This window comes from Salvia hispanica, chromosome 2 (assembly GCF_023119035.1).
Source record: "Salvia hispanica cultivar TCC Black 2014 chromosome 2, UniMelb_Shisp_WGS_1.0, whole genome shotgun sequence".
In the NCBI taxonomy this organism is placed as follows: Eukaryota; Viridiplantae; Streptophyta; class Magnoliopsida; order Lamiales; family Lamiaceae; genus Salvia; species Salvia hispanica.
The window spans coordinates 15,225,935-15,251,153 of record NC_062966.1 but is presented as its reverse complement, the minus strand read 5'-3'; the positions used below and the strand labels follow the sequence as shown (position 1 = coordinate 15,251,153).

The window sequence follows — 25,219 nt, the reverse complement described above, 5'->3', positions numbered from 1 at the left end:
TAATATTGCTTTCTATGTTCTATATTAGAGCATCATACTCCCGTTCCAGCCGACGCCGGCCGCGCCGCGAAGAAGGAGACGAGGGGGAGGGGGAAGGGACGAAGGCAGATCGGCGAGTCATCGCAGCCAGCCTGCCAGCGGGCCGGAGGAAGTGGATTGAGGATGAGTATGCCGGGGTGGCCAAGGGGTGGCCAAGGAAGTGGTGCGAAGGTGCCCGTGGTTACTGTGGCAACCAGCTGGTAGACCGTCGGCTATGTGGGCGAAGGTCAGAGGCCGGGCCGTAAAGCGCCACCCCTCCGCCCTCCTGCCGCCCCAGCCCGAGTCTTCCGAGAGTGGAAGAACGCCACTGGCCCCACGGAGAAGAGGTTTCTTTACGAGATGCTCGAGAGCATGCGTGCTGATTTAGAGATCGCGAGGTCACGGCTGGGGGGTTCCGACGTGGGCTCAGATACCACGGGTGGCGGCGGCGACGACGACGAGGACGACGGCGACGACGATGAGGAGTAGAGAGTGGCGGGGCTCGTGTGTTCTGGCTTAGTGTTGCTGACGTGGCAGGGGAGAGAATGGTTGGCCTATGGCTGGCCTAAGTACCATTGCGGATGCTCTTAGTGGAGTCTTCTCTTTTTATCACACAATTTAAGAAATACTCTTATTTATATTAAATTAATTAAGTAAAAAAATAATAAAATAAAAACAAATAGAAAAGTAAGAAAGAAATATTATTTTAGTTTTTACTAGAAAAAAAATGGGTTCACTGAAATAACACATAGTACTAAAATAAGAAAATAAGTCTAGTACTATAACTATATTTTCAAGCAAAATTAAAACCGGAGTAGTATACTTATTAGAGCACTCCTAGTGGTCCGGCGATAACACTCGGCGATTTTTCGCCGAAAATCGCCGGCCGTTGGGTGTGTTTCGGCGATAATTCGGCGTTAATTCTACCGAATTAAAGCCAACTCCCGATTCATCGTCGATTTATCGCCGAATCATCGGCGCCCACTGTACGCGATTCGGCGATTTTTCGGCCTTTTTTTTTTTTTTTTTTTTTGAGTTTGGGAGAAATAAGGGAGAAACCATTGGAGCGGTTGGCTAAAAATTGGGGATAAATTTTGGTGCTGATGTGGCGACGTGATAGCAGAAATTCGGGAGAAATAAGAGAGTTTTTAGGGAGAGCATTGGAAGTGCTCTTATGCTGCTAGCAAAAGTAAGTATTCATAATCGTTTATAGAATATTCGTAGGAACAATTCATGACTCCAATTTTGAAATGCCACTTTTCAATACAAGTACTGAAACAATTTTGTTTTTTTCTTTGCTTCTTTATAATCATCTGGTTTCGCTGCTTTCTTAAATTTTTTTTTATATTTATTTAATAAATATAAGTGGAGTAACCGAAATATTAATGACAATTAAGAGAAGACAATAAGTAGTGGAGTATTGACCAATCATGGTGCATGCATAACAAATAAAACGTGGTCCACCACATTTTCTGATACCAACTGTCTGCTGTCATTTCTTATTTTTTTTGTTTTATATGTTGAGGTCAAACAATAATCTGACGATCTTATAAGTATTCAATATCGATATATAACATTAAATCATCAACTAAATAAAGTATTTATATGATATACTTAGAAGTTTGATGAAATTTTGGCTTTAATTTGCTTTTCTTTGCTCGGTAAAGAAAAATATATATATACATAATTATTAGACAATATTTATTCAGAGAATAACTTTACCAATCAAAATAAGATTTTTTTAGAAAATAAAATAATGTTGAATGAATGTCAACGAGAAATTTAAATGGCAATTTTGGGAGGCATGAGAGTGGACGTCATAGCTACGATGTATTTCACACTTATTTGTAAAAATAATATTGTATGTTTTTAAGGTTCAGTTGCACCGAAAAGTGAACATAAATTACTAAGGAGTATGCGAAACGAATATTATGTCTTAAATAAAAGTTAATAAAAAAAAGTGGCTTCGCCCGGACTCGAACCGGAGACCTTCAGTGTGTTAGACTGACGTGATAACCAACTACACCACAAAACCATTTGTTCAATACGTTTATTTTTAAGAGTTACCTGAGGAACAACTATTAAAGCCAGACCAGTTAGCTCCTGATTATAATAAAAACATTCACCAGATTAACACGGACACCTCTTCTGTAACTTTTTGCTTAGTTTAAATAGCAATGCCCTCTAATGAAACCACAACACTAATGAAGGTGGAAAAGGTTATCTACTATAGCATATATAATCATTTGAAGCTGGAAAAGGTTTATCTACTTTAGCAGAGAATATGATGCTGCATTGCATGCATTAATTTTCACAACAGCGGATAGGAAATGGCAGCGGTTGCAGAGGGGATCCAACTCACAGAGTTGGTTTTTTTGCTGAAATTTGGAAGTATTAAAGTGAACATGTTATGCTCTTATATGATTATATCACCTACGATAAATTGGTAAAGTAGTAGAGGTATGGGGGAAAAATTTATTGTAGCATTGCGAGTGGACGTCAAGTCTCACGTCATTAAAAAGAAAACTTAACAAAAAATTAAAGGTGCTATTTTTTTTGTAGATAACTCAAAAAATGGAAACTGGATGACTACTAGTAATTGTGTACAGATGGAGCAGAAAATAAAACTAGCATGAGATATTTTCTAGCCTATATTTACATCACTGATCGCTCAACAAATGCAGATTCTCTAACCGTGAATGGAACTAACTACCTATTCTTATTTCTTCCTGAGTTATATAGTCAATGCTACTGCTAGGTTATGATTTCATTTTGCTAGTTAGTTATACAAGTGTGCAAAGAGCCACCTATATTCAACAGTTGAACCCCTGAACTTGTCTCATTGGTAGTCGTCCGTTATAGATGATCTTCGCAGAAACTCCATCACCAAACTTGAGAAGGCCGAGCTGCTATCGCTTAATAACTCCGAAGGAGAGTTGTACTCCACTACCTTACCTGCAAGAAACAGCACATCATATGTATCTCAGACAATAAAACACAAGGGGTTTTAGTTGCATTTTCTTTATCATTTCTTACCTTCACCAAGAACCAAAACGAGGTCGTTGTCCACTACCGTGGGAATCCGGTGGGCCACAGTGATAACGGTGCATCCATTTGTCTCTTCTCTTATCGTCTTCTGCATTAAATTATCCGTTGCTGTATCTACCGATGCTGTGGCCTCATCCAGAACTAGTATTCTTCTCCTCTGCAGTAACACTCTAGCTAAGCATACGAGCTGCCTTTGTCCCACACTCCAGTTTTCTCCATCTTCAGCAACTGCAAAAAATATGATTTCCACACTTTGTGTTACACAAATAACAAGAAGAATATATCCATTCAAGGCAGCGGAAGAAATGGAACCTGGTGCTTCTAGAAGCCTTTCGTCTTGCTTGACATTTTTAGCAAGGTGACATTTGTGTATAACCTGGGAAAGGTAGAACATTGCAACAGCAATAAGTTATGAATTCTTTCGTAAAAATGCTGGCAAGGGAAACTCGCGTGGCTTCTTACCTCCCATATCTCGTGGTCCGTGTGCTCTTCCAGAGGATCAAGATTCATCCTCAACGTTCCTTGAAACAAAGTCGGCTCTTGTGGAATTATACTCAATCTCGATCTCAGATCTTGTAGGCCTAACTTTGCAATGTCGACTCCATCTATCAGGATACGTCCCTGTGAAGGTTCGACCACTCTGAAGAGTGCTTGGATCAGAGTCGACTTGCCACTTCCGGTTCTTCCCACAACACCAATTTTCTTTTTACCTGGGAAGGTGCAGCTGACTCCCTTGAGAACTTTAGGAAGAACGGGGTTGTACTGCACATGGAGATTCTCAACGCTGATCTCTCCATTGCGAGGCCAATCCATCTCTGGTCTATGATCTTCGATGACCAAAGGAGCTTCACTTTGTATGCCAGTGAACTGAAGGATCCTCTCCACAGATATCATTTTGTTTTCTACGTTACAGAGGTTCCATATCACCCATGCTTGTAGCACGTTTAAATTCAAACCATATGTAGCTGCTAGTCCAGCCAAGCCTGCAATAGAGAAAAATAGATCACTCAGATATTCAACTATGTATTGGGTATTTGGATAAAAAAACTGTTTTTACTGCTAGATTATCAAGATATAAAAAAAATAAAGGATGTGAAGTGCTTACTTGGGTCAATGGCTGACCGTGGAAGGCTGACTAAAATGACGAGGAGGAGAAAAAAGACGAGGTTGAAGAGAAAGTTGATCCGGACGCAGAGCCATTCCATTGTACCAGCGTTGTAAAATGCAACGCGAGAGTAGTTGTCAATAAGATCTACATTTGTCTTCCAAAATCGACTCTCCTGGTTAAAGCTCCGAATTACTGTTGCTCCAGCTATTGATTCGGAAAAGTGATGAAGAATCGGAGCTTGCTGAACTGGAACCATTCTGGCTAGCTCTCTCGCTGTGCTGATATAGTATGCCTGCACCAAAGAAGCCATTATCATATTAGTAGTTGACACACATTGCTTGCTGCTAACTCATTGCATCTATTGATATCTAGTATGAAGTGGTGATTGCACTTAAAAAATGGAAATAGTGCTTGCCTGATACCATATGGAGACAACAAAGACCACGAGGAAGAGGAAGAAGATCTGCCAAGCAACTTGGCACATGAGCGCAACGATGCTTAATAGCTGGATAATCGCAAAGGCCAGTCCAGCTAACCGGTATGGAATATCCGTGTCCACTATGCTTTGATCTGTTGAAGACTGGTAATGTAGATCAACATTTTAGAAACCAACAAGTTATGCACTGAAAATGAAAATAGCAGCACTGTGAATCAACTTACTCGATTCAGGATCCGGCTTGAAGGGGTGGAGTCGAAGAACGACAACGGTGCACGAAACACAGATTTCATCATTCGAACGAAAAGACACTGAGAGGTCTCTATAGCAATAGTTGACAAGAGAAATGCTCTTCCCAAAACAAACAAGGAGCTTGCACCAGAGAGCAAAGCAAACATATTAATCAACTGCTGTTTTGTAACGATTTCTTCTCTATCTGACGCCCACGCAATCCAGTAGTTGCTAGCCATTTGCAACAACTGGAAAAGCACATGACATAACAGGGTGATAGGAACAAGAGCTCCTTTATATGCAGCTGTCACAAAGGCTGCATATACATGCCATTTTACTCTCCCACTCTCCGCTTCTTCGTACAGACACATCTTTGAAACCGGGTTGCTTCTACTAAGGTCGATAAATTTTACTTCACAAGCTTCTATGCTGTTAGCCTGGCGGTTCTTCGTTGGGGGGTTCGACTTGGAAGGGTTCACTTGATCTAAAGATTTGTGGTGGGCTGCCATTTGTTTCATCAGTTCCCCATCAGGATTCAAAACTAAATCATGGTACTTTCCTGATTCCACAATTCTTCCATCTTTCATGACCTGTTAAAAATGTAAAAACTAAGATAAGAATATAGTTTTGCTAATAACCATTACAACTATATATACATCTCTCAAAATGAATCTGGTAATTTACAAATCACTCTTGGTTTAGGCTATGAATCTGTAAAAAAAACATACCAATACAAGGTCAGAGGAATCTAAAAACTCCAACTGATGAGTAACATAGACTACAGTCTTGTCGTGCAAGAGTTGCATTAGACATTTCTGCATATAATAATCAAAGAAGGAACTTAGTCCTGGCATGAAAGGTATGTGTTCACTGATGGGATGAAGATAAGTAAAAATCACATACCTTGAACATATGAGCCCCAGTATGTGCATCGACAGCGCTAAAAGGATCATCGAGCAGATATATATCCGAGTTGCTATACAACGCCCTTGCCATTTGAATTCTTTGTTTTTGTCCTCCACTCAAGTTCAACCCCCTCTCACCCACGACACATAAATCTCCATCAGCCCACATCTCAATATCATGGTTCAACGCACATGCTTCCACCACATTTTCGTAGAAAGATCTATCCATATCCTTACCAAACAGTACGTTGTCTCGAACAGTACCAGTTTGTATCCAAGCACTTTGAAGCACGAAAGCCTTTGAGCCATAAGTTTCTATACCTGGCCCAGATACTCTAGGTATTTCACCAAGTATGCTACAGAGGAAACTCGTCTTACCAGAGCCCACTGAACCGCAAACAGCCACCTTGCTCCCTTTCATGATTCTAAGCTTCTTTGTTATCTTGATGGTTGGTTTTTTTGCATCTCTATCCTGCCATGCAAATTCTGCAGCTTCAATCTCGATGGCAACACCTGGTGCACCTGAAGTATGACTATGCATCAATCTCTTCGAATCTTCCTCCCTAATGAAACTTTGCACCCGATCAATTGAGACTTTAGTCTGAGCCACCATCGAAATAAGCTCTGGCAGATTATAGATAGGTTCTTGAAGAATTCGGAAAGTGGCTAAAGCTGAGAGAACTGTGGCTGATGTTAATGGCTTCCCAAACAAGACACACACCCCAAAGGTAACAACTGAAACCACTGTCGGCGAAGCCCAGAAAAGAAAAGTCACAGCTGAGCTTGTGTAGAGGTACCTTTTCAAGAAACCTCTTTCTGTTTCCCTGAGATGGAATAGCTTTTTCAGAAAAGTCGGTTCCCATGAATGCAGCTTCAGGACTCTCATGCTCTTCAGGGACTCTGAAGTAGCTTTTATCCGCGAATCCCTGGCTTCCATTATCTTTGTATGGAGTTTCTCTTGCACTTTGGCAAGCGGCGTGTTGCTTATCATCACAAATATGGTGGTGAAAAAAGCAGCAAGAGCGGGAGCAGCCCCTAAATTATTGTACAAGATGCCGAGGGCAAAGGTGATCTGAAACGGGAGCAACCAAATGCCATGGAAGTGCCAACAGAACTCTGCAATCCTCTCAACATCAACGTTGATGTAATTAATGATTTTACCACTTCTCGTACCACCATACTTCAAGGCCAGAGTTTTCTTATATATCAATGCCATCAGACCTGCCCTGACCCTGATGCCAAGCCGACGAGCACCAAAGTACCACTGCCTTTGAGATAGTGACTCCACATTCTTCGCAAAGAAGAAGATCAGTGCAAGAATCAAACCATGATGCCATTTCAAATTTTCATCGTTTGATGACATAAAGTTTACGAATGTTGTAATTAGGAGTGGACCGATATAAGAAGCAATTGTATTGACTCCTAAAAAACCATCAGTAAAACACCAGATTAGGGAAAAATAAAAATAGAAAGTCATGTTCAAAATAAAATTAATTATCATGTCAACATTACAAAAAAAGTTCGACAAGCCACACAAACCTAACAAAGAGAATATGACACTTCATTAAGGACAATCAAAATTATGCATAAAACTATTGATTAGAACATCCTAGCCCATGTGAAAGTGGTAGGTAGTCTGTCACACTTAGTGGCTGATATTTTGCCATCCTCTCTCAAAAATCAAAATCATAGCTAGGACATAACCACTAAATAAATTATCAACCAGTTTGAAAGAAGGCAGAAGAATACCAAAAAATAAACATAACTAGTGCTAATTATTTCATTTTAAAGTATCAACGAGTTTGGATTGTAGGCAGAAGAATACCTGCAAAAACCGCATTTATGGAGAGGGGCGTCTTGATCGAGTAGAGTATGGCATTCGACAGGGAGGGCATGCTAGTCTTCTGCTTCCTGGAAAACTCCTCGAGCAAACAAGAAGCCTCATCTGCAGTTTCTGATTGTGGAATTGGTGGCACATCTTCCGTTTGGAGCTTCTCACAACGGCCCTTGTGAAAGAGAGGATTAAGCCACCTGAATGTGAGGAGACTCCAAATCCCAGCATTGGAAAAAGGATCACTCTCACATCCCGACTCGCTCTCCAGCTCTGAAAGCAAAGGTCTCGTTGCATCGCTCTTTTTCTTGACAGTATTGTTAAGTAGAGCATTCAAGCACATGAGCAATGACAACGGCATAGCAGCAAAATCAACCGTGTTGGCTTTTGGGACAAACTTAGGCTCGACTATGTGTCTAAAATGACGGAGACAGTAAAAGGAGACTGCAACCGAAGAGCAAATGCTTGAAACGACCCACCACAGAATGAGAAGTAAAGGCCACCTCTTCTTTCCTATGCTCACAGAATAAACAGCCAACATGCATGCACAACACCAAGCTATAGCAGAGAAGATGTCATCAATAGGAAAATTCACTGACTCCCAAAACTCATGAAGCAAGTAGATGATGTAAGAAACTCCTACTACACAGCTCAATAGAACATTAACTTTGGCAGAGAGTGAAGACCTCTCTCTACGCACAAAATGTCCATCAGCACCACCAGCTTCTTTTCTTTTCCCGGATGAATCCCACACAATCCATACCAAAAACAGCAGGCAAAATGCCACATCCACCAACTTCAGATTAACATCCATTAACAAAAAGGTTCTCAAAAACCTGAAACAATAGCAAAAATTGCATTCATAAATACAAAAAAAAATTATTAGAAACAGAGTTGCAAAGAGTAGAGCAACTAAAATTCCATTAAGCACGAGTGGAGTAGTTGTGAAATTATACCAAATAGGCAAATACTCATATCAAATAGGGTACATACTATAATGGTGAATGTATATCCAAAACTGGAGCAAATGTGAAGAAATCACGTGGGCAGTTGAAGGTTGGTGAAACAGTGGTATGGAATCCAAGCTTTTAGAGATGGTGGGACAATAAGGCTGCTGCTTTCTGCCTCTATTCCTACATAGGATTATTATATGTCACATGAAATGAAATTGGTGAAATTTGAAATGTTGAACACATACAATCACATCAGGAATCTTGAGTAAGTTTGGAGACAATCACTTTCTTTAAACTGTGATTTTATTTTATTTTTTCCCCTGCAAATAAGGAGAAAAAATAATGGGACCAGAATCCCAACAGTGCCCTGTTTGAATTTTGCTTTTTATTTAATGTGGCCACTCTGAACAAATTCGTCAGAGATGAAATGTCGTCATTCTAAAATTATTTTAGTTATTACAATCTCTATAATTATCCTACTTATACATATATAGATATATATGAATTATAAAAGCGGGGGATAAGCATAAACACAGCATTTTTGTTTTTTACCTAATTATTTCCTGCATGTATGGAAAAGAATTAAGCGATAAGTCTGAACCACCATTTCTGTATTTACTAGTAGTACTTAGCTTAAATAAATAGGAATAATGGACGTACTCAATGGCGGAGCCAGAATTTTGACGGTGGAGGGCTGAAACTACTATTAAAATGCGCTGAGTGTATGCGGATATTGTTCAAACGTGAGCATATATAATAATATAAAGCAACCTGTGAGAATTGGAGGATGAGAAAATTAATTATTAAATAGACTTTTTTAGAATATAGCACATATTTTACTAATATTATATGATATATTTTCATTATTTCTTAGATCAAAATGTTATTTCTATCATCGATTTTTTATATTAAAGGGAATATTATAGTATAATGTTTTTAAAATTATTCATGGACTCAAAGAATTATTTTATATTCTTAAATTATAAAAATTATTCTTTATGATTACAAATTATAATGATTTATAATACTGAAAAAATCAATAAAGTTACTGAGAAAATCCATAAAATAGAAAACCAATAAAAATTACTAATTTGAAAAAAAAAATAAAAAAAAGCCACAAATTACGTGCATTACTTTAAGATCAAATTTACAAGTATTATATATTTATAATCTATTTTTACAAAATTACTAATATTATAAATCTAATAACACATAAAAAAAGCCACAAATTACGTGCATAGCTTTAAGATCAAATTTACTAGTATTATATATTTATAATCTATTTTTGTATTCATAATATTGCATACATATATTATTATATAAATAAATGTTCAAATAGCTGAGGGGTCCAAAGGCGTCTAGTCCCACCCTGCCTCAGCCACATGTACACCAACCGCCCTTGACCGGCTGACATTAATTTCAAAGCATAATTAATTTTTAACGTTAATAAGGTAACAAAAGAGGCTCCTTATATTTTAAAAATTAATGTTGGCATTATTTGTTTCTTTAATGCATAATTAGCAAAATGTGAGTTGAAGTTTACTATTATGACAAAAATTCCATTAAATGGTCGTCATAAAGGTTAAAAATTTATGTGTTCAAATTGAACAAAGCTCTTTGTAGGTTTGAGTATGTTACAACTAATCTTTTAACCGGTGCATTAGTGATTCTGAACCGAGGGATTGCTTATTTGTGTGTGTGACCACAAATCTAGTTGCTGTGATCAATTTTTGGCTGTCATACTCATTTGAAATCCTACCCTCCAATTAGAAATTTAGATTTATCAAAGTAGTAGAAAAACTCTAGTGGGTGTATGTGTGTGTGTGAGTGTGTGTGAGAGAGACAGAAGAAGAGCGTGGTTGTGAGTGTGAGTAAATTAGGAGGCAATGGAGTGAATATTAATTACCACGTTGGAGGAAAAGCGTGGTTGTGAAATGAGGGCGTGTGTTAGGGAACAGGAGGAGTAGTGTACGGTCGTGGCGATCGCGTGGTGCCTCGCTCTGCCTCCTCTATATAATGTTTTTTGTGTAACTTTAGCTTTGTAGGCTTCCTCCCATCGCCCACTACCTTTTACACTTGCTGTGGTCCTTTATTTTTTTGATTCTTGTACAAGTATCACATTTTGAATGGTGTTCTAGTCCTCTCAGAGCCTTTCATTTTGCAAACTTATTACCACATCTTTCAACTTGGTAATTACTTTTTTCACTACTCTATTAGGATGTCATTACATTATAAAGGGTATAGCTAATTACTCCTTTTCACAACTTTGGAATCATTCAATTACTTTTGCAGCTGATTCACATATTTTCAACCAATTAACCCTTTTGTTTTGATGCTATAACTAATTCAAAATTTACTTATGTAACATTAATTGTGGTAGAATCTACCCACTTTTAGTGAAACATTTTATAATAACATGTAGTAGTAGTAGTATAATTTATGCAAATTCACTAAAACAGACCTAATGACTACAAAAGTTTTTTTTTTTTGGTTTCCGTGACCTCATGGTCACCATAACTAGCTCCGCGCTGCGATCCGTTGGTTACAAAAGTTTTTTAACGCAAACACAAGTTCCGAGCAAAATTTAACGGGAATTCAGATTTAGCTAGTGGATGAATAATTTTAGTTAGATTCACCCCTTCCAACGGTAACTAAAAGCAGAAAAAATAGGGTAACAGTTATGAAATTGCATCCCATAATATTAAAATCCATTGGAAATATCCATTTCATTAGCGTTGCCGTTCAACATAAACAATATCTAGATTCGTACTATATACTATATTTTATATTATCAAATGTGATATTCGATTTTATGGACTGGATGTATATTTTTGAACTATCGACTTTTCGAAATCGAAAAATATGATTAGGTTTTAAATATTGAGCCTTAATTTTGTTATTATGCTTCCAATGTTCAATATTTTTTTTACCCTTTTAAGCCAATGATATGGCCAACCATGATTGGCATAAAATATTAAATTCCAAAAATATAGATTTAATTTCCACAAATATCCTTTTTTTCCGCTCCTAGCTAGTTTGACTGGATAACGAGGTGTAAATATTAAGCTAGACCAAACCAGTGTTAGTTATGAGAAGTGGGACTCCCCAGAGTCCATAATTGATAGTGGTCTCACAAAAATGTTACTATTGAAAATAATTGAGAGTACATATGTTGTTTGAGCCAGATTCAAAAGGCTGACATGAATTTGATTTGATTAAACAAAATTAGTGTTAAATCTTTATTTGTAAGAGTCCATAAAATGAGTGAAACGGGGTCCGACAAAACCCATGCACTAACTCAATAGAAGTGGAGTGGGCATGATTACTTTTCATATTTGGATTTTGATTCATAACAAGAATAATGTGTTTGTAATCTTTATTACTTTTCCACGGGTTTTATTCAATGAACTTTCTTGATCAATTCCCCCTGGCCCTGCCATTATGAGCATCATCAATTTCACTTGCAAACAAAGTCATTGAAGTACTATGTGATAAACTAAAAATGTGATGTTTTTCCAATATGAAACGTCTCGTATTTGAATTCAAGAATATTGGATCCAATCACAAATTAAGATTTGTTCGATTAAGGGGATTGTGAATCTCTTGATTCAACACATGGAATGAATTTTAGTGAACTACTTATAATGCAAGTGGTGCCACATTTTAACATACTAAAATTACTACACTTTCATAGGTGTATCAATGTGACAATGTATGTAAGCTTCGTGCATATAATCGTATGGATGAATTGTGATAAGATTGGAGTACGTGGTGCCCCCCACTAAAGTGTGAGGAAACCACGCGGGGTCTCATTTTCTGTTCTGAAAACTCTCTTTTAGACTTTTAGTAGTAGCTAATACTATTACTATACTAGTCTCAAATCATAAATAATTTTGAGCATTCACGAGAATTAATTAATGGGTGGGGCACACCAAATTAGGGTTTGCAATGTGGAAGAACGGCGAAGCAGCGAAGAATGATTAATGAATAGTCAACCTAAATGATTAAGTAATTTGTATGTGTTGACAAGGCATTATGCGGTCACCTTTGCTAGCCTTTATACTGCTTCCGTGCACGAGATACGTCACAATCATTCTATTGCAAATTAATACTCCTATCTATCATCTATAGAAAATAATCTTAGATTAGTCACATTTTATTAAAATATAATAAAAAAATATAAAATGAATAAAATAAGGGAAGTAGATGAAACTTTGGCGAATAAAACAGAGAATAGAGAATGATAAAAAGTGAGTAATATATTGAGAGTAACATTTCATTTTTAGTATGGTCATTGAGATTCACATCAATTAGGATTAATATTTAAGTATAGATATTACCATTTTTTTCTCCTTTTTAAAAACAAAATTGAAATGATTGAAGTTTTTCTAACCGAGAGAATATTAGAAAATTCCATATGACATAAACTGTCCCTCTAATAAAACCAAATGTTTAAAATGTAAATTAAAATAATAAGGTCACGTAATTAAACTATATCATTGTGATTTTTTCGCATTATAATATTCTTTTGTAGGAAAATAATATGTCACTCTTTACATATCTTATATGAACATTATCCTTATTTGATACTATATGCTTATCGTTATTTATTTTATTTTATATTTAATTTAATTCTAAAATATTAAATATTCATTCCATTAATAATAAATATTTGGAACGGCACAAATTTTAATGAACAATTAGTAAAGTAAAAATAATATATGAATAAAAAATGCGTTGGATGATGAGGCCCACTTTCATTAGAGAGAAGAAAGTTGCCAAAAATAGAAGATGCTATTTTTATGAGACGGAACAAAATGAAAATATCGATATTTTTATTTGACGGATGTAGTATCTTTTTATTTTACAAAATTATAAATCAAAGCTCAATTTATTAGTATTTTACTTATTTATTTACAATTATATAGAAAACAGTTAAATCGAGCTTTAATTATTTTTCTTAGTGTATTTTAGTCCACCAAATAGAGTCTAATTTTGTCCGGCTCCATTAGACCATAGCCCAATAGTGTATGTACGTGCGCCCTCGGTGAGATGACAAAATATTTGGAAATAATGTCGACATAATTTCTGCATTTGGCACTCACGAAAACGATCGATATCTTCCTTAAGCATATAGACCTCGTTTCTTAATTCAAGTAGTATAGTATATAGATTTAGAGGACCACTGTCTGACTTGATTCTGCTTCAGTAATAATAGTAGTACTAATTAAGATGCAAATAAGGTTCACAAAATCCAGTAATAATAGTAAGATACAAATAAGGTTCACAGAGTTAAGTGGTGAACTTTAAAGCACCATTTTTACTTTGAAAGACTAATAGTTCAGTTTACACTTATGTATAGTTTTGAATAGGGTTGGGGAAAAATACCGAAATACCGGCATTATCGCACCGAAAAATTACTGAAAATATTATTTTCGGTACGGTATGATACCTTACCGAAAGATTCTGGTAAGGTAACGGTATGAATTTTCAAATACCGCGGTATACCGCTGCATACCGAAATTTGGTATATACCGTAAATTAAGGTATATACCGTAAACTAAGGTATATACCACAAAAATATAAACACAATTATATATAAAATATATTTTATATATTTTTAAATTATAAAATCTATTGTGAAATATAAATATAATTATGAATAAATTATATTTAATTTATTTTTAAAATTATAAAATATAAATAATATTCTAAATACTCTAATTTTCTATTTTAATTGATGTTGAAAGGCAGGTATACCGCAAAAGTAAGGTATACCAAACTTCGATACGGTATACCGAAAATGAGGTATGGTATCGGTATGAAACTTTGTCATACCGAAAATAAGGTATACCGAAAACTTTGGTAAGGTAAAGGTATGACTTTTTCGCATACCGTATTTACGGTAAGGTATACGGTATGGTGGTTTCGGTAAGGTATACCTTACCTACCCACCCCTAGTTTTGAATTCTTTTTTATCATCTTTTAGTTAAATAAATACCATGTCGGTTCACCTCGCAAAATTTTATGCGGTAGTTCTACTAGGAATTGATCTCAACCATTTATTTATTTTAACCGTATGACTTACTAAGACTCTTGCTTCAACTTTTACTCGGAGGATAATTTTATGCAAAACTATCTCATTTTGATATGCATCCCAATTGTTGCTGATGTCCATTTGAAGGATGTTCTCGATGGCTATTAAAAGAGTTGACGTTTGCAGGTTTGCCTCTTGCATTGTAAGCATGCCAAGCCAGAGCTTTATTTTTTATTCATAGCACAAATGGACAAATATACAAAATGGAACTCACGGAATTAAACACACTATGTTTGAGCAAAGTTGTTGATTAATGGCATATGATTCGAACTTGGAGGATGAGCTTCAAAGATTGTTTAATGGAGTATTTCGGCGATGTCCATAGCCACGATGGAGTTAAATCCCACTTAAATTTGTGTTATACTTATTAGAGTAACTTGTTCTCTATTACTACGACTTGCAATCAATACTAATTTTATGTAGCGCATTGTACATGTATATGTATGTATGTAAATCGAGTATAATTCATCCAAACTAACAGCACACATAAGACTAATTATGCGGTATAATCTATCACACTGAAAGCCCGAAAAAATTGTAAGAGTATTTATATTTGGATGCCAATATCATTAATCACCAAAAGAGTGAATTAATATGCCATAAGATATAAACAATATATCTTGCATTTGTTAACCACTTATTTTATTATAAATACTAGTAGAAGAAAAACACAAAAAGAAATACATAATAATTATATTGATATATGTTCACTCTTTCTATTTGAACTTCGAATAAATACATCTCTTATGGAGAGAAGATTATATTAAAGCTTTGGTAATCTGTTTCTCAACAATGTGAGAATTGCATATCTATTCTTAGTAAGCCGCTGATTGAAAATATTTAATTTAAAATTGATATACGTATATACAAAGATACAGCCCAACACCAAATGATCTATACTACACCAGGCCCAAGAAGAAGAAGATGATCTAGCTAGGGTTTATACCCCATATATTTCACCAATTTCCAAGGGCTGAAGGATTCAATCATGGCGACCCCTCAAAGGACTCAATCAGATAAGGAGGACGACATTCAGCTTATGCTGGCTGTCGAAGCCCACCTCGCCACAAAAAACTGTGACTCATACGTCTTCAAGCGCCACAATAATAATAGTACGCTTTTTCTAGCCCAACCTACGTGTGTAATTTTTGCTGCGCTCTTGCGTTTTGTTTGCCTCATAATCAGATCACATGTTTATTTCTCAGTTTTTATGGCCTTTAGTTTATGTTTTGCAATGTTTTTCGTTTTTCTTTGTATTGATTCACTCAATGCTCACTTTGAGGAATTTAGTTAGACTGTATGGATATGTTTGGTTGCCAGGATTTTAGGAGGGAAAGTAATTTAATTTCCTAATTTTTAAATTTCAATGTTTGTTTGATTTTTAATGAAATTAGAAAAGTAATCATAATTCTAAAAATGAGGAAAGTTGGGCAAAATAATAGGATTCTGATTCCCTAGCCTAACCTAGGTATTCTTTTTCCAAATTTGAGGATTTTAAAAGAGATGGAAAAAATATAAGAAAAAAATTTCTCTCTTCTATTCTTCCATTCAATTTATTCATGGTTCTTTTCTATTCTCCATACCTTCACTTGCAGTCATCCAAATTCTTCAATATCAGTAAGATTTTTGCTTCTTATCAAGAAATTTATGATTTATATTTCAAGTTTCTACAAATTTTTGTGCGCTGAGTCGTAGTTTAGCATACGAGGGCTTCTGTTGTTTTGATATATGCAAATATTTGTATGTATATAAAATGTGTTCTGACTTCTGATCATAGTGATTGTACTACTTTTACCAGAATAAAATACAAACGATGGTGAATATAATACAAACAATGGTGTATTTCTCAGGAAGTCTGGGTCTCTTGGGAAGGATGTCTAACTTCTATTTCGTGTTATTGACTCTCTAAAAATTACTATTTGTTACTCTAATTAAATTCAATCAGTAGTTTTTTAAATAATTTTTTTATTGTATTTTCTATATTTTCAAAATTTGTCAGATGCATATAATGAGAATTATAATTTTATAATTATAAAATATATTTAAGTAATTATTTATTAGCATTATCGATATTATAAAGAAAATATATATTTTTTGATTAATTGTTGTATTTTCAAAATCTTAGACATTTTCCAAACACAGGAAAGTAAAGTTCTCAGGAATCATATTACTAGGAATTATTTTCCCTATCAACTTTTCTTTCCTTTACTTTCCTGACAACTAAGCACGACCTATATGTATTTGATTATGAGTTTTTTACTTTTTTAGCATTCGTTAATGTTGAAAGACTTAATTTTATTCATTCAACAACTTGAATTACAATGAGGAGCGGAGGCTGTCTAAATACACAAAGAACTACCTCTATACATGGTAAAGATTTACCCTAGTATCAATTAGCATAAATACCGAGCATATCAATTTTGGTCCCTAATTGATTCCTAATTGATTTCTTTCCAACACTCCCCCTCAAATTAAGTAATGGGATCACACATTCTTAACTTGTCTAATACTCCACGGAAACTTCTTGAATCTACAGCCTTCGTGAGGATGTCTGCCAGTTGGTCTTCATATCTAATAAAAGGAATTTCCACCACCTTAGCTTCAATATTATCTTTGATGAAGTGTCGGTCCACCTCGACATGCTTCGTTCGATCATGCTGGACTGGGTTCTCAGATATACTGATCGCCGCCTTGTTGTCGCAGAACAGTTTACAAGACCTTTATGAAACCAAGTCCAGCTCTGTCATCAACCTCTTTAGCCATATGATTTCAGTTAGCCCACTCCTAATCCCTCGAAATTCAGCCTCAGCGCTTGACAGAGCCACCACTTTTTGCTTCTTGCTCCTCCAAGTAACAAGATTTCCCCCTACGAAGGTAAGATATCCAGCAGTTGACTTTCTATCATTTGGATTTCCAGCCCAATCAGCATCTGTGAAGCCATGAATTTCTAGGTGTCCATGTTTTTCAAACATAATCCCATGTCCCGGTGTTCCCTTTAAGTACCGAACAATCCTCAAGGCTGCTTCCCAGTGAGCCGCTTGAGGTGCATGCATGAACTGGCTAACCAATCCTACTGCATAAGCAATGTCAGGCCTGGTATGAGATAAGTAGATCAACTTCCCTACTAGGCGCTGGTACTTCGTGTGAGGGGTAGATTCGGCCCCTTCAATTATCTGGAGACCATGATTCTGCACCATAGGAGTGTCAGCTGGCTTGCAGTCAAGCAGGCCTGTTTCTGCCAGAAGATCGAGCACATACTTCCTTTGGCAGATGAAGATTCCCTCTCTTGACCTCAATACTTCTATCCCCAGGAAATATTTGAGTAAGCCCAAGTCCTTCATCTGAAACTCGGCAAACAAATTTTTCCTCAACTGGTTGATCTCATCCTCATCATCTCCCGTGAGTACCATATCATCCACATAAATGATTAAGCATGTGATCTTTCCTTCTCTTTTCTTCATAAAAAGTGTGTGATCTGAGTTGCTTTGCTTGTAACCGTACTTCTTCATTACCTCCGTAAATCTCCCAAACCAAGCTCGAGGTGACTGTTTGAGTCCATACACAAAGTCTTCTTCAGTTTACAGACTTTTCCTCCTTCAAACTCCCCAGCAAAACCCGGCGGTGCCTCTATGTAAATAGGTTTCGATAGCTCCCCATGTAGGAATGCATTGGTTACATCAAACTGGTGTAGTGGTCATTCTCTGTTTGCCGCTATAGAGAACAATACCCGAATAGTGCTCATCTTTGCAACTAGTGAGAACGTTTCAGCATAGTCAACTTCATATGTCTGGGTGTATCATTTTGCCACCAGCCTTGCTTTATACCGTTCAATCGATCCATCTGGCCTCCTTTTTATGGTGAAGACCCATCGACACCCCACACTGCGGACTCCATCCGGCTTCAGACATACCTCCCATGTTTTGTTCTTTATCAGAGCTCTCATTTCTACTAGCATTGCCTCTCTCCAATGGGAAATTTTCATGGCTTCTTCTGCTGTTCGAGGGAGCTCCTCTTCTTCATAAAGGGCTGCTGCAAATGCCCTTGCCATCTCACTCAAGTTCGCCTTAGCCAGATTTGCCATGGAATACTGGCTTCTCGAGCTAGTCCTTTCAGGGCTATAGCGCTTTGCTGGTATACCCCGAGTGCTCCTTGGCGGAAGTATATACTGCCATGTGTCACCGTCAACTGCTGCATTCTCTTCTACACCGGACTTATTAGCAGTAACAATTGTATCATCTGATCTAGTTTCAGGAATTACCTCAGATAGCCCAACTAAGGGGTCTAATGCTATCACTTTGGTTCTCCCCCTGGCTAACATAACTCTCCCCCTGACCCCGAGTCTGGGCTTGGAAAAAATATTCACATTCCAGAAAATTACAGTTCATTGTTGTTATTATTTTCCTAGAAGTTGGGTCATAGCAACGGTACCCTTTCTGATTAGTCCCATATCCCAAAAAAACACATTTAAGAGCACACGCAGAAAATTTACTTCTTTCATGTTTGGGAATATGTACATAAACAGAGCAACCAAAAACTCGAAGGGGAAGAGTAAGAGGTTCAGGAATTTTAGCAAGGGCTGAAACAATTGAGCTCTTTAGTCACGTGACTAATGGACATGAGTTTATGGGATAATTTGGGCACATAAAGGCAGTTGGAGAGTTTTAAGGTTGGTGAAATTTCTATGGTCCCGCTCCCACTAACGGTTGTTAGTTCCCCATCCGCAGTTTGGATTAAACTTTTCGTAGCCTCATTAATTACAGAAAAATCATTTTTATCATATGTCATCGTGTTTGTAGCCCCACAATCAAATATCCACCCACTCTTCTTAGGATCGATTATACTTCGGGCCATATATGCAGTGGAAATTTTTTCTAGGGGTGCAAAGGGATTTGAGATCACATATGATATATTAGACAAATTTGGGGCTGATTCTTGGTTTTTAACATGCTGGGCTAAATTGAGCACAAGAATTCACACAGGGGGCTGATACTAAATTTTGTATATGATGGGGTATTATTTTTGGATCACACACAATTTGAGGACCTGAATGCAAGAAAATTGGTGGATTAGGATTGTCAAACCCCAATCCGTTACCTCCATACAAGGCGGCGCCTCCTCTCCTCTCGGCGAACGCTGCTTCTCCGATCACGTCCGCCTCTCCACGTTTGCCGCCCCCACCTGTCCGGGAATCTCCATCTCCGTTCCTTCCCCGAGGGTTGGTGGCCTCGCGGTTGCCCCCTCCAGCCGAAAAAAGTCCACCGCCTCCACCTTCCTCCATCCCGATTGCTAAACGGGCTTTCGCCTTCTGATTTTCGTCCCACCAGTCGGGAAATCCAACCAAGAGGAAGCACGATTCTCTGGTATGCTTTTGTTTTCCACAATGGGAGCACCACATCTTTGATTTATCCGGTTTGAATCCTGTCCTGCGGTTGGGTCCGGTGGTGCGTGGCGGCGGGGGTTGATTGGGGCGTTGCTGAGGTTGATTCTGGGCAGAAAAACCGAGCCCTACTCCGCCCGATGATGAATCGTCATTTGTCGCGCCGGTCGGGAGATCCGAGCTTGCTGCCGGCGGCATAATTTTGAGCCGGGTAGCCGGATTCCGTCATATCTCTCATTCATTCCGGTGAGGAATTTGAACAATCGCCTTGTTCCGATGTATGTTCGAAACTGCCCGACTCCTTTGTCGCAGCAATCGATTGGGCGATTTTCGCATCGATCTATCTCTATCCAAATTCCGTGGAGGCGTCGCCAGTAAGTCTCGAGCCCTTGTTCTCCTTGCACTATCCTACTCGCCTTTTCCTCCAAATCATACATCAGGTATGGATCGGAGGTGCTTGCGAAGGTGACAAACAAACTCTCCCATAAAGCCTGTGTGGTTTGGTGGTGCGCAAAGTCCACGACGATATCAGTTTCGATATTGTCGACTATCCATGAGAATATAATCATGTCGGCTTCTTCCCATTCGGTATAGCCCTTCGTTCTCGGTTCTCGTGCTGCTGGTATGCCCGTGATGTGTCGATTTGCTCGTCTTCCTCCAATGGCTATCTTCATCAGCTTATGCCAGAGGGGATAGTTGTTCCCATTGAGCTTGACTGCCAGAGTAACTTGTTTACTCATTCTCAATCTCGAATCATCTACGTATGGTTTCTCCTCTTCGTTGTCTGACATGTTTGTGTAGGTATGGATTCTGCCCTGTTTTTGGTCGGAGGTTTGAGGAAGGTATCGAACAATGATGAATCAATTTCTGAGTTCACCGATTGAGATCGAAAACCATGCTCGTGATGCCATGTTGAAAGACTTAATTTTATTCATTCAACAACTTGAATTACAATGAGGAGCGGAGGCTGTCTAAATACACAAAGAACTACCTCTATACATGGTAAAGATTTACCCTAGTATCAATTAGCATAAATACCGAGCATATCAATTTTGGTCCCTAATTGATTCCTAATTGATTTCTTTCCAACAGTTAATTATATAGATATCGTTAATTTGCCTTATAATAGGGTTACTTTCATCCTGCTTTTTTGAGCAATGCTTATTCAAAAATAAAATATTTATATACATATATTAATTTTATAATAAAATATGAAGAATGAAGTACACAATGTCAACTTTTTGTGGAAAGGACAGAAATTGAAAAATGTGACAAATTTTATAGGAGCACGTAATGTCGTTCGATTGCTCTATTGTTTGGCTGTTAATTCAGTTTAATTTCTTCACCAGGAGCTTATGTCACCAAGCTTGGGAAAGACGGCAGCGGATGCTCTAAGTCTACCAAACAAAAGTCCTAATTTCCTGAGATGACGAAATATTGGGAAATAATGTCAACATAATTTTTGCATTTCGTACTCAGTACTCACGAAAACGATATATTCCTTAATATATCTCGTTTCTTATTGACTTGATTCACAAAATCCTGTAATACTAAGATGCAAATAAGGTTCACAAAGTTAAGGGGTGAACTTTAAAGCACCATTTTTAATTTGAAAGGCTAATGCTGATTAGTTCAGTTTACACTTAAGTATAAACTGTAGTTTGAATTCTTTTTATTTTCTTTTAGTTAAATAAATACCATGTCGATTGTAGTTTGAATTCTTTTTATTTTCTTTTAGTTAAATAAATACCATGTCGATTCTAATTCTCGTAACGTTTAATATGGTAATTCTACTCGGCAATAATATGAATGACTGGGGTCTGGGTAGCTAGTAATTCCATACTAATTACAATTAATAGTATTTTTTATATCAATTAATTGGTTGCTGGATTTATTAAAATACTAGAATTTGGATATGAACCAATAAACATAAATTATTTAAATGTGAGTTGTTAATCTAATGGAACATCAATATTTTTAGACCATGTGTGTATAAATAAGAAGATGATATGAAATCAATCTTAATTAGGAATCGATGTCAACCATTTATTTATTTGAACTTGATCGTCTCCTATTATTTAAGACTCTCGAGGATTATTTTATGCAAAATTAACATATTTTTATATGCAACCCAATTCTTGATTTGAAGGATGTTCTCAATGGCTATTAAAAGAGTTTACAATTGCAGATTTGCCGCTTGCATTTGAAAACTTTGTAACTTGTAAGCATGCCAAGTGAGAGTTTTATTTTTAATTCATAGCACAAATGGACGATGTATCCATATTCATATACTCTATCCGTCCACGAAAAACATGACATATTATTAATGACACGAGTTTTAATATGAAATTAAAAAGGTAAAAGAGAGGGGAAAAAATAAGAGAGAAGTAGTGTTAGTGAAATGTGAGGTCCATATTATTAGTAAGAGAGAAGTAGTGTTAGTTGAATGTGAAGTCCATATTATTAGTGCGACAAAAGGAAAAAGTAAGAGAAAACTTTCATTTTTTGAATGTGCTCTATTTTTCGTGGACAACCAAAAATGACAAATGTACTCTATTTAAATATAGTTCAAAAACAAAACACTTGTTATTCCATTAGATTTTCTGATCTAATGATTAGATTATGTCACGTGTCATCTAATACCGTAGATTATTACTTTAATAATGTAACTTACTAATAATATACTACTATTTTAGTAAAATGAAGTAGTAGCATTTTAGTCTAATATATTATTAGTCCAGACTAATATTTTAGGAAGTGGACTTTACAATATACTGCTCTACATTTTCTCTTCATTTCTCCTACTTTACCGATCAATATATTAGTAACAATAAAGAATAAGATATTATAAAAGTTTTTGTATTCAGTTTTTGAACGATCTGAGAATTGCATATTGGGGCAGCCCAGTACTATTCTTGGGAAGCCGGTGATAAAATTTAAACAGCCCAACACAAAATTAATACATGTCGTTTAGGCCCAACAAAGAGAAGTTCATCTAGGGTTTATACTCCTTATATTCGGCTGCATTTCACCAATTTCCTTCTCTGCAACTCATCTCTGTCGCGAAGGAGCCAACGCCTGAAGGATTCAATCATGGCGACCCCTCAAAGGATTCTGACCACTAAGGAGGCCGACATTCAGATTATGCTGGCTGCCGAAGTCCACCTCGGCACAAAAAACTGTGATTTCCAGATGGAGAGATACGCCTTCAAGCGCCGCAACGATGGTACGCTTTTTCTTGCCCTACCTATCTATTTCACTCTCATAATTAGATCTGCTGCTTATCGTGTTATTTTTGCAGTTGTTGACGCGCCGTTGTGTTTTGCTTATTTCTCAGTTTTAATGCCCTTTTGTTTATGTCTTTGCAATGTTTTTCGAATTTTGCGTATTGACTCCCTCGTTCCTCACTTTGAGGAAGTAAATTACAATTTATTTGTATTTTCATGTGAGTTTTTTTCGCATCCGTTATATATATGTATCGCCAAATTGCCTTATGGTGTTACTTTCGTTCTGCTTATGTGAGCAATGCTTATCCGTCAGATGAATTTCCGCTGTATTTCTGGGTTATCATAATCCTCGAACAATTACTTTTAAGTAGTACCGGATGATTAGTTTATTGATATTTTATACACAATGTCATTCGTTTGCTCTATTGTTTGGCTGTTAATTCAGTTTAATTTCTTCACCAGGTATTTACATCATCAATCTTGGAAAGACTTGGGATAAGTTGCAGATGGCTGCCCGAGTTATTGTTGGGATTGAGAATCCTCAAGATATCATTGTGCAATCTGCCAGACCTTATGGTCAGAGAGCTGTTCTGAAATTTGCTCAGTATACCGGTGCTAATGCAATTGCGGGGCGCCATACCCCTGGAACATTCACCAACCAGCTCCAGACAACATTCAGTGAGCCAAGGCTTCTCATTCTAACAGACCCAAGAACTGACCATCAGGCAAGTGTTTAGTAGCTTATTTGCTTGTTGCATATTGTGAATGTGTATTGCTGCTGTATGGTTTATTGCATTCAGTATTGCTCTAATATTTTTAAATTTGTCTGCAGCCTATCAAAGAAGCTGCTCTTTACAATATCCCCACAATTGCCTTCTGCGATACTGACTCACCTATGCGATATGTGGATATTGGAATCCCTGCCAACAACAAGGGAAAGCACAGCATTGGTTGTCTGTTCTGGCTTTTGGCTAGGATGGTGCTGCAGATGCGTGGTGTTATTGCTCCCGGTCATAAATGGGATATCATGGTAATATTCATAAGGAAATTATGTATTTTACTTCTTATGCATCATGCTAAGTGTTTATTTATTGATTTACACTAACATATCATTTCTGGCAGGTTGACCTGTTCTTCTACAGGGAGCCAGAGGAGGCCAAGGAAGAAGAACAGGAGGAAGCTCCAGCTCTGGATTATGCTGATTATGGTGCTGCTGCAATTGGAGGTGATTGGTCTAGTGCTCAAATCCCTGATGCCCAATGGGCACCTGAATTGGCTGGTGCAGCTGCTCCAGTTGCCGGTGGTTGGGCAGCTGCTGATGCAGGTTAGCACTTCTTTAATGATATTGTTGGTTGTGTAGTATGTAAATATTGCATTGTAGGTGGAAGATTTGCTTTGAACTTAATCAAGCTGAATTGTTCAGAAGCAAGTTCCTTAGATATGTTTTCAATTCAAAACACAAGTAATTGAGCTATGGTTTGAAGTGATATGAGTTTGATAAGAGGCCATTTGACAGCTGTTGTTTGTATTGCAACTAATTTGATTTGTGATTTACAAAAGTGTATCTGGTTGGAAATAAACATTTATGTTGAATTGCATGTGTAGGTCCTGATGGATGGGATGCGGCTGTGGCTCCACCTGCTGGTGATGCACCAGTTGCTGCTGCCCCGACTTCCGCCCCTGTTGACATTGCTCCATCTGGCTGGGAATGAAAGAGTTTTGCCTCATGCTCATTTAACTTGTCTTTGAAGTACTGTGTTTTTTTTTTGTACCGAAATACTACTATAATTGTTATTTGGCAGTCCTGAATTTTTGTAGAATGTTTTAGCAGCTGCTGTTTTCGTCTAGTTTTATGGATTGAGATTTCACTTGTTTCTGGTACAACTTTTTACTTAAATGTTAGTAATTCCAAAGCAACTCATGCACTAAATTGTGTTTTTGGTTTTAATATTGAAGCGTAGTTTGGCTTAATCTAGTAATCCATTGCT

General features: G+C 37.1%; 2 protein-coding genes and 1 non-coding gene across 5 annotated transcripts; 1 reads left to right on the top strand and 2 right to left on the bottom strand.

Moving 5' to 3' along the window:
- Window positions 1-1,979: 1,979 nt before the first annotated feature.
- TRNAV-AAC lies at window positions 1,980-2,053 on the bottom strand. The gene has a single exon. It is a non-coding gene; the product is annotated as a tRNA-Val (tRNA).
- Window positions 2,054-2,581: 528 nt separating this feature from the next.
- On the bottom strand, window positions 2,582-8,802 carry LOC125205467 (ABC transporter C family member 3-like). Of its 3 annotated transcripts, none has more exons than XM_048104414.1 (11): window positions 8,571-8,802; window positions 7,572-8,413; window positions 5,745-7,168; window positions 5,570-5,656; window positions 4,835-5,431; window positions 4,590-4,754; window positions 4,172-4,466; window positions 3,529-4,049; window positions 3,379-3,442; window positions 3,055-3,294; window positions 2,582-2,973 (listed from the first exon to the last, which is right to left on the bottom strand). In XM_048104414.1, exons 2-11 carry the CDS (start codon window positions 8,389-8,391, stop codon window positions 2,858-2,860), a joined length of 4,329 nt encoding a protein of 1,442 aa, XP_047960371.1. In that variant the 5' UTR covers window positions 8,392-8,413; window positions 8,571-8,802; the 3' UTR covers window positions 2,582-2,857. The 3 variants fall into 3 exon arrangements, with proteins under 3 accessions (XP_047960371.1, XP_047960372.1, XP_047960373.1); XM_048104415.1 differs by lacking the exon at window positions 8,571-8,802 and having other exon boundaries at window positions 7,572-8,135; window positions 8,264-8,385; XM_048104416.1 differs by lacking the exon at window positions 8,571-8,802 and having other exon boundaries at window positions 7,572-7,850; window positions 8,264-8,341.
- Window positions 8,803-23,037: 14,235 nt separating this feature from the next.
- On the top strand, window positions 23,038-25,161 carry LOC125203911 (40S ribosomal protein SA-like). The gene is made up of 5 exons (XM_048102421.1): window positions 23,038-23,230; window positions 23,694-23,956; window positions 24,064-24,261; window positions 24,354-24,555; window positions 24,837-25,161. Exons 1-5 carry the CDS (start codon window positions 23,098-23,100, stop codon window positions 24,941-24,943), a joined length of 903 nt encoding a protein of 300 aa, XP_047958378.1. The 5' UTR covers window positions 23,038-23,097; the 3' UTR covers window positions 24,944-25,161.
- Window positions 25,162-25,219: the final 58 nt, after the last annotated feature.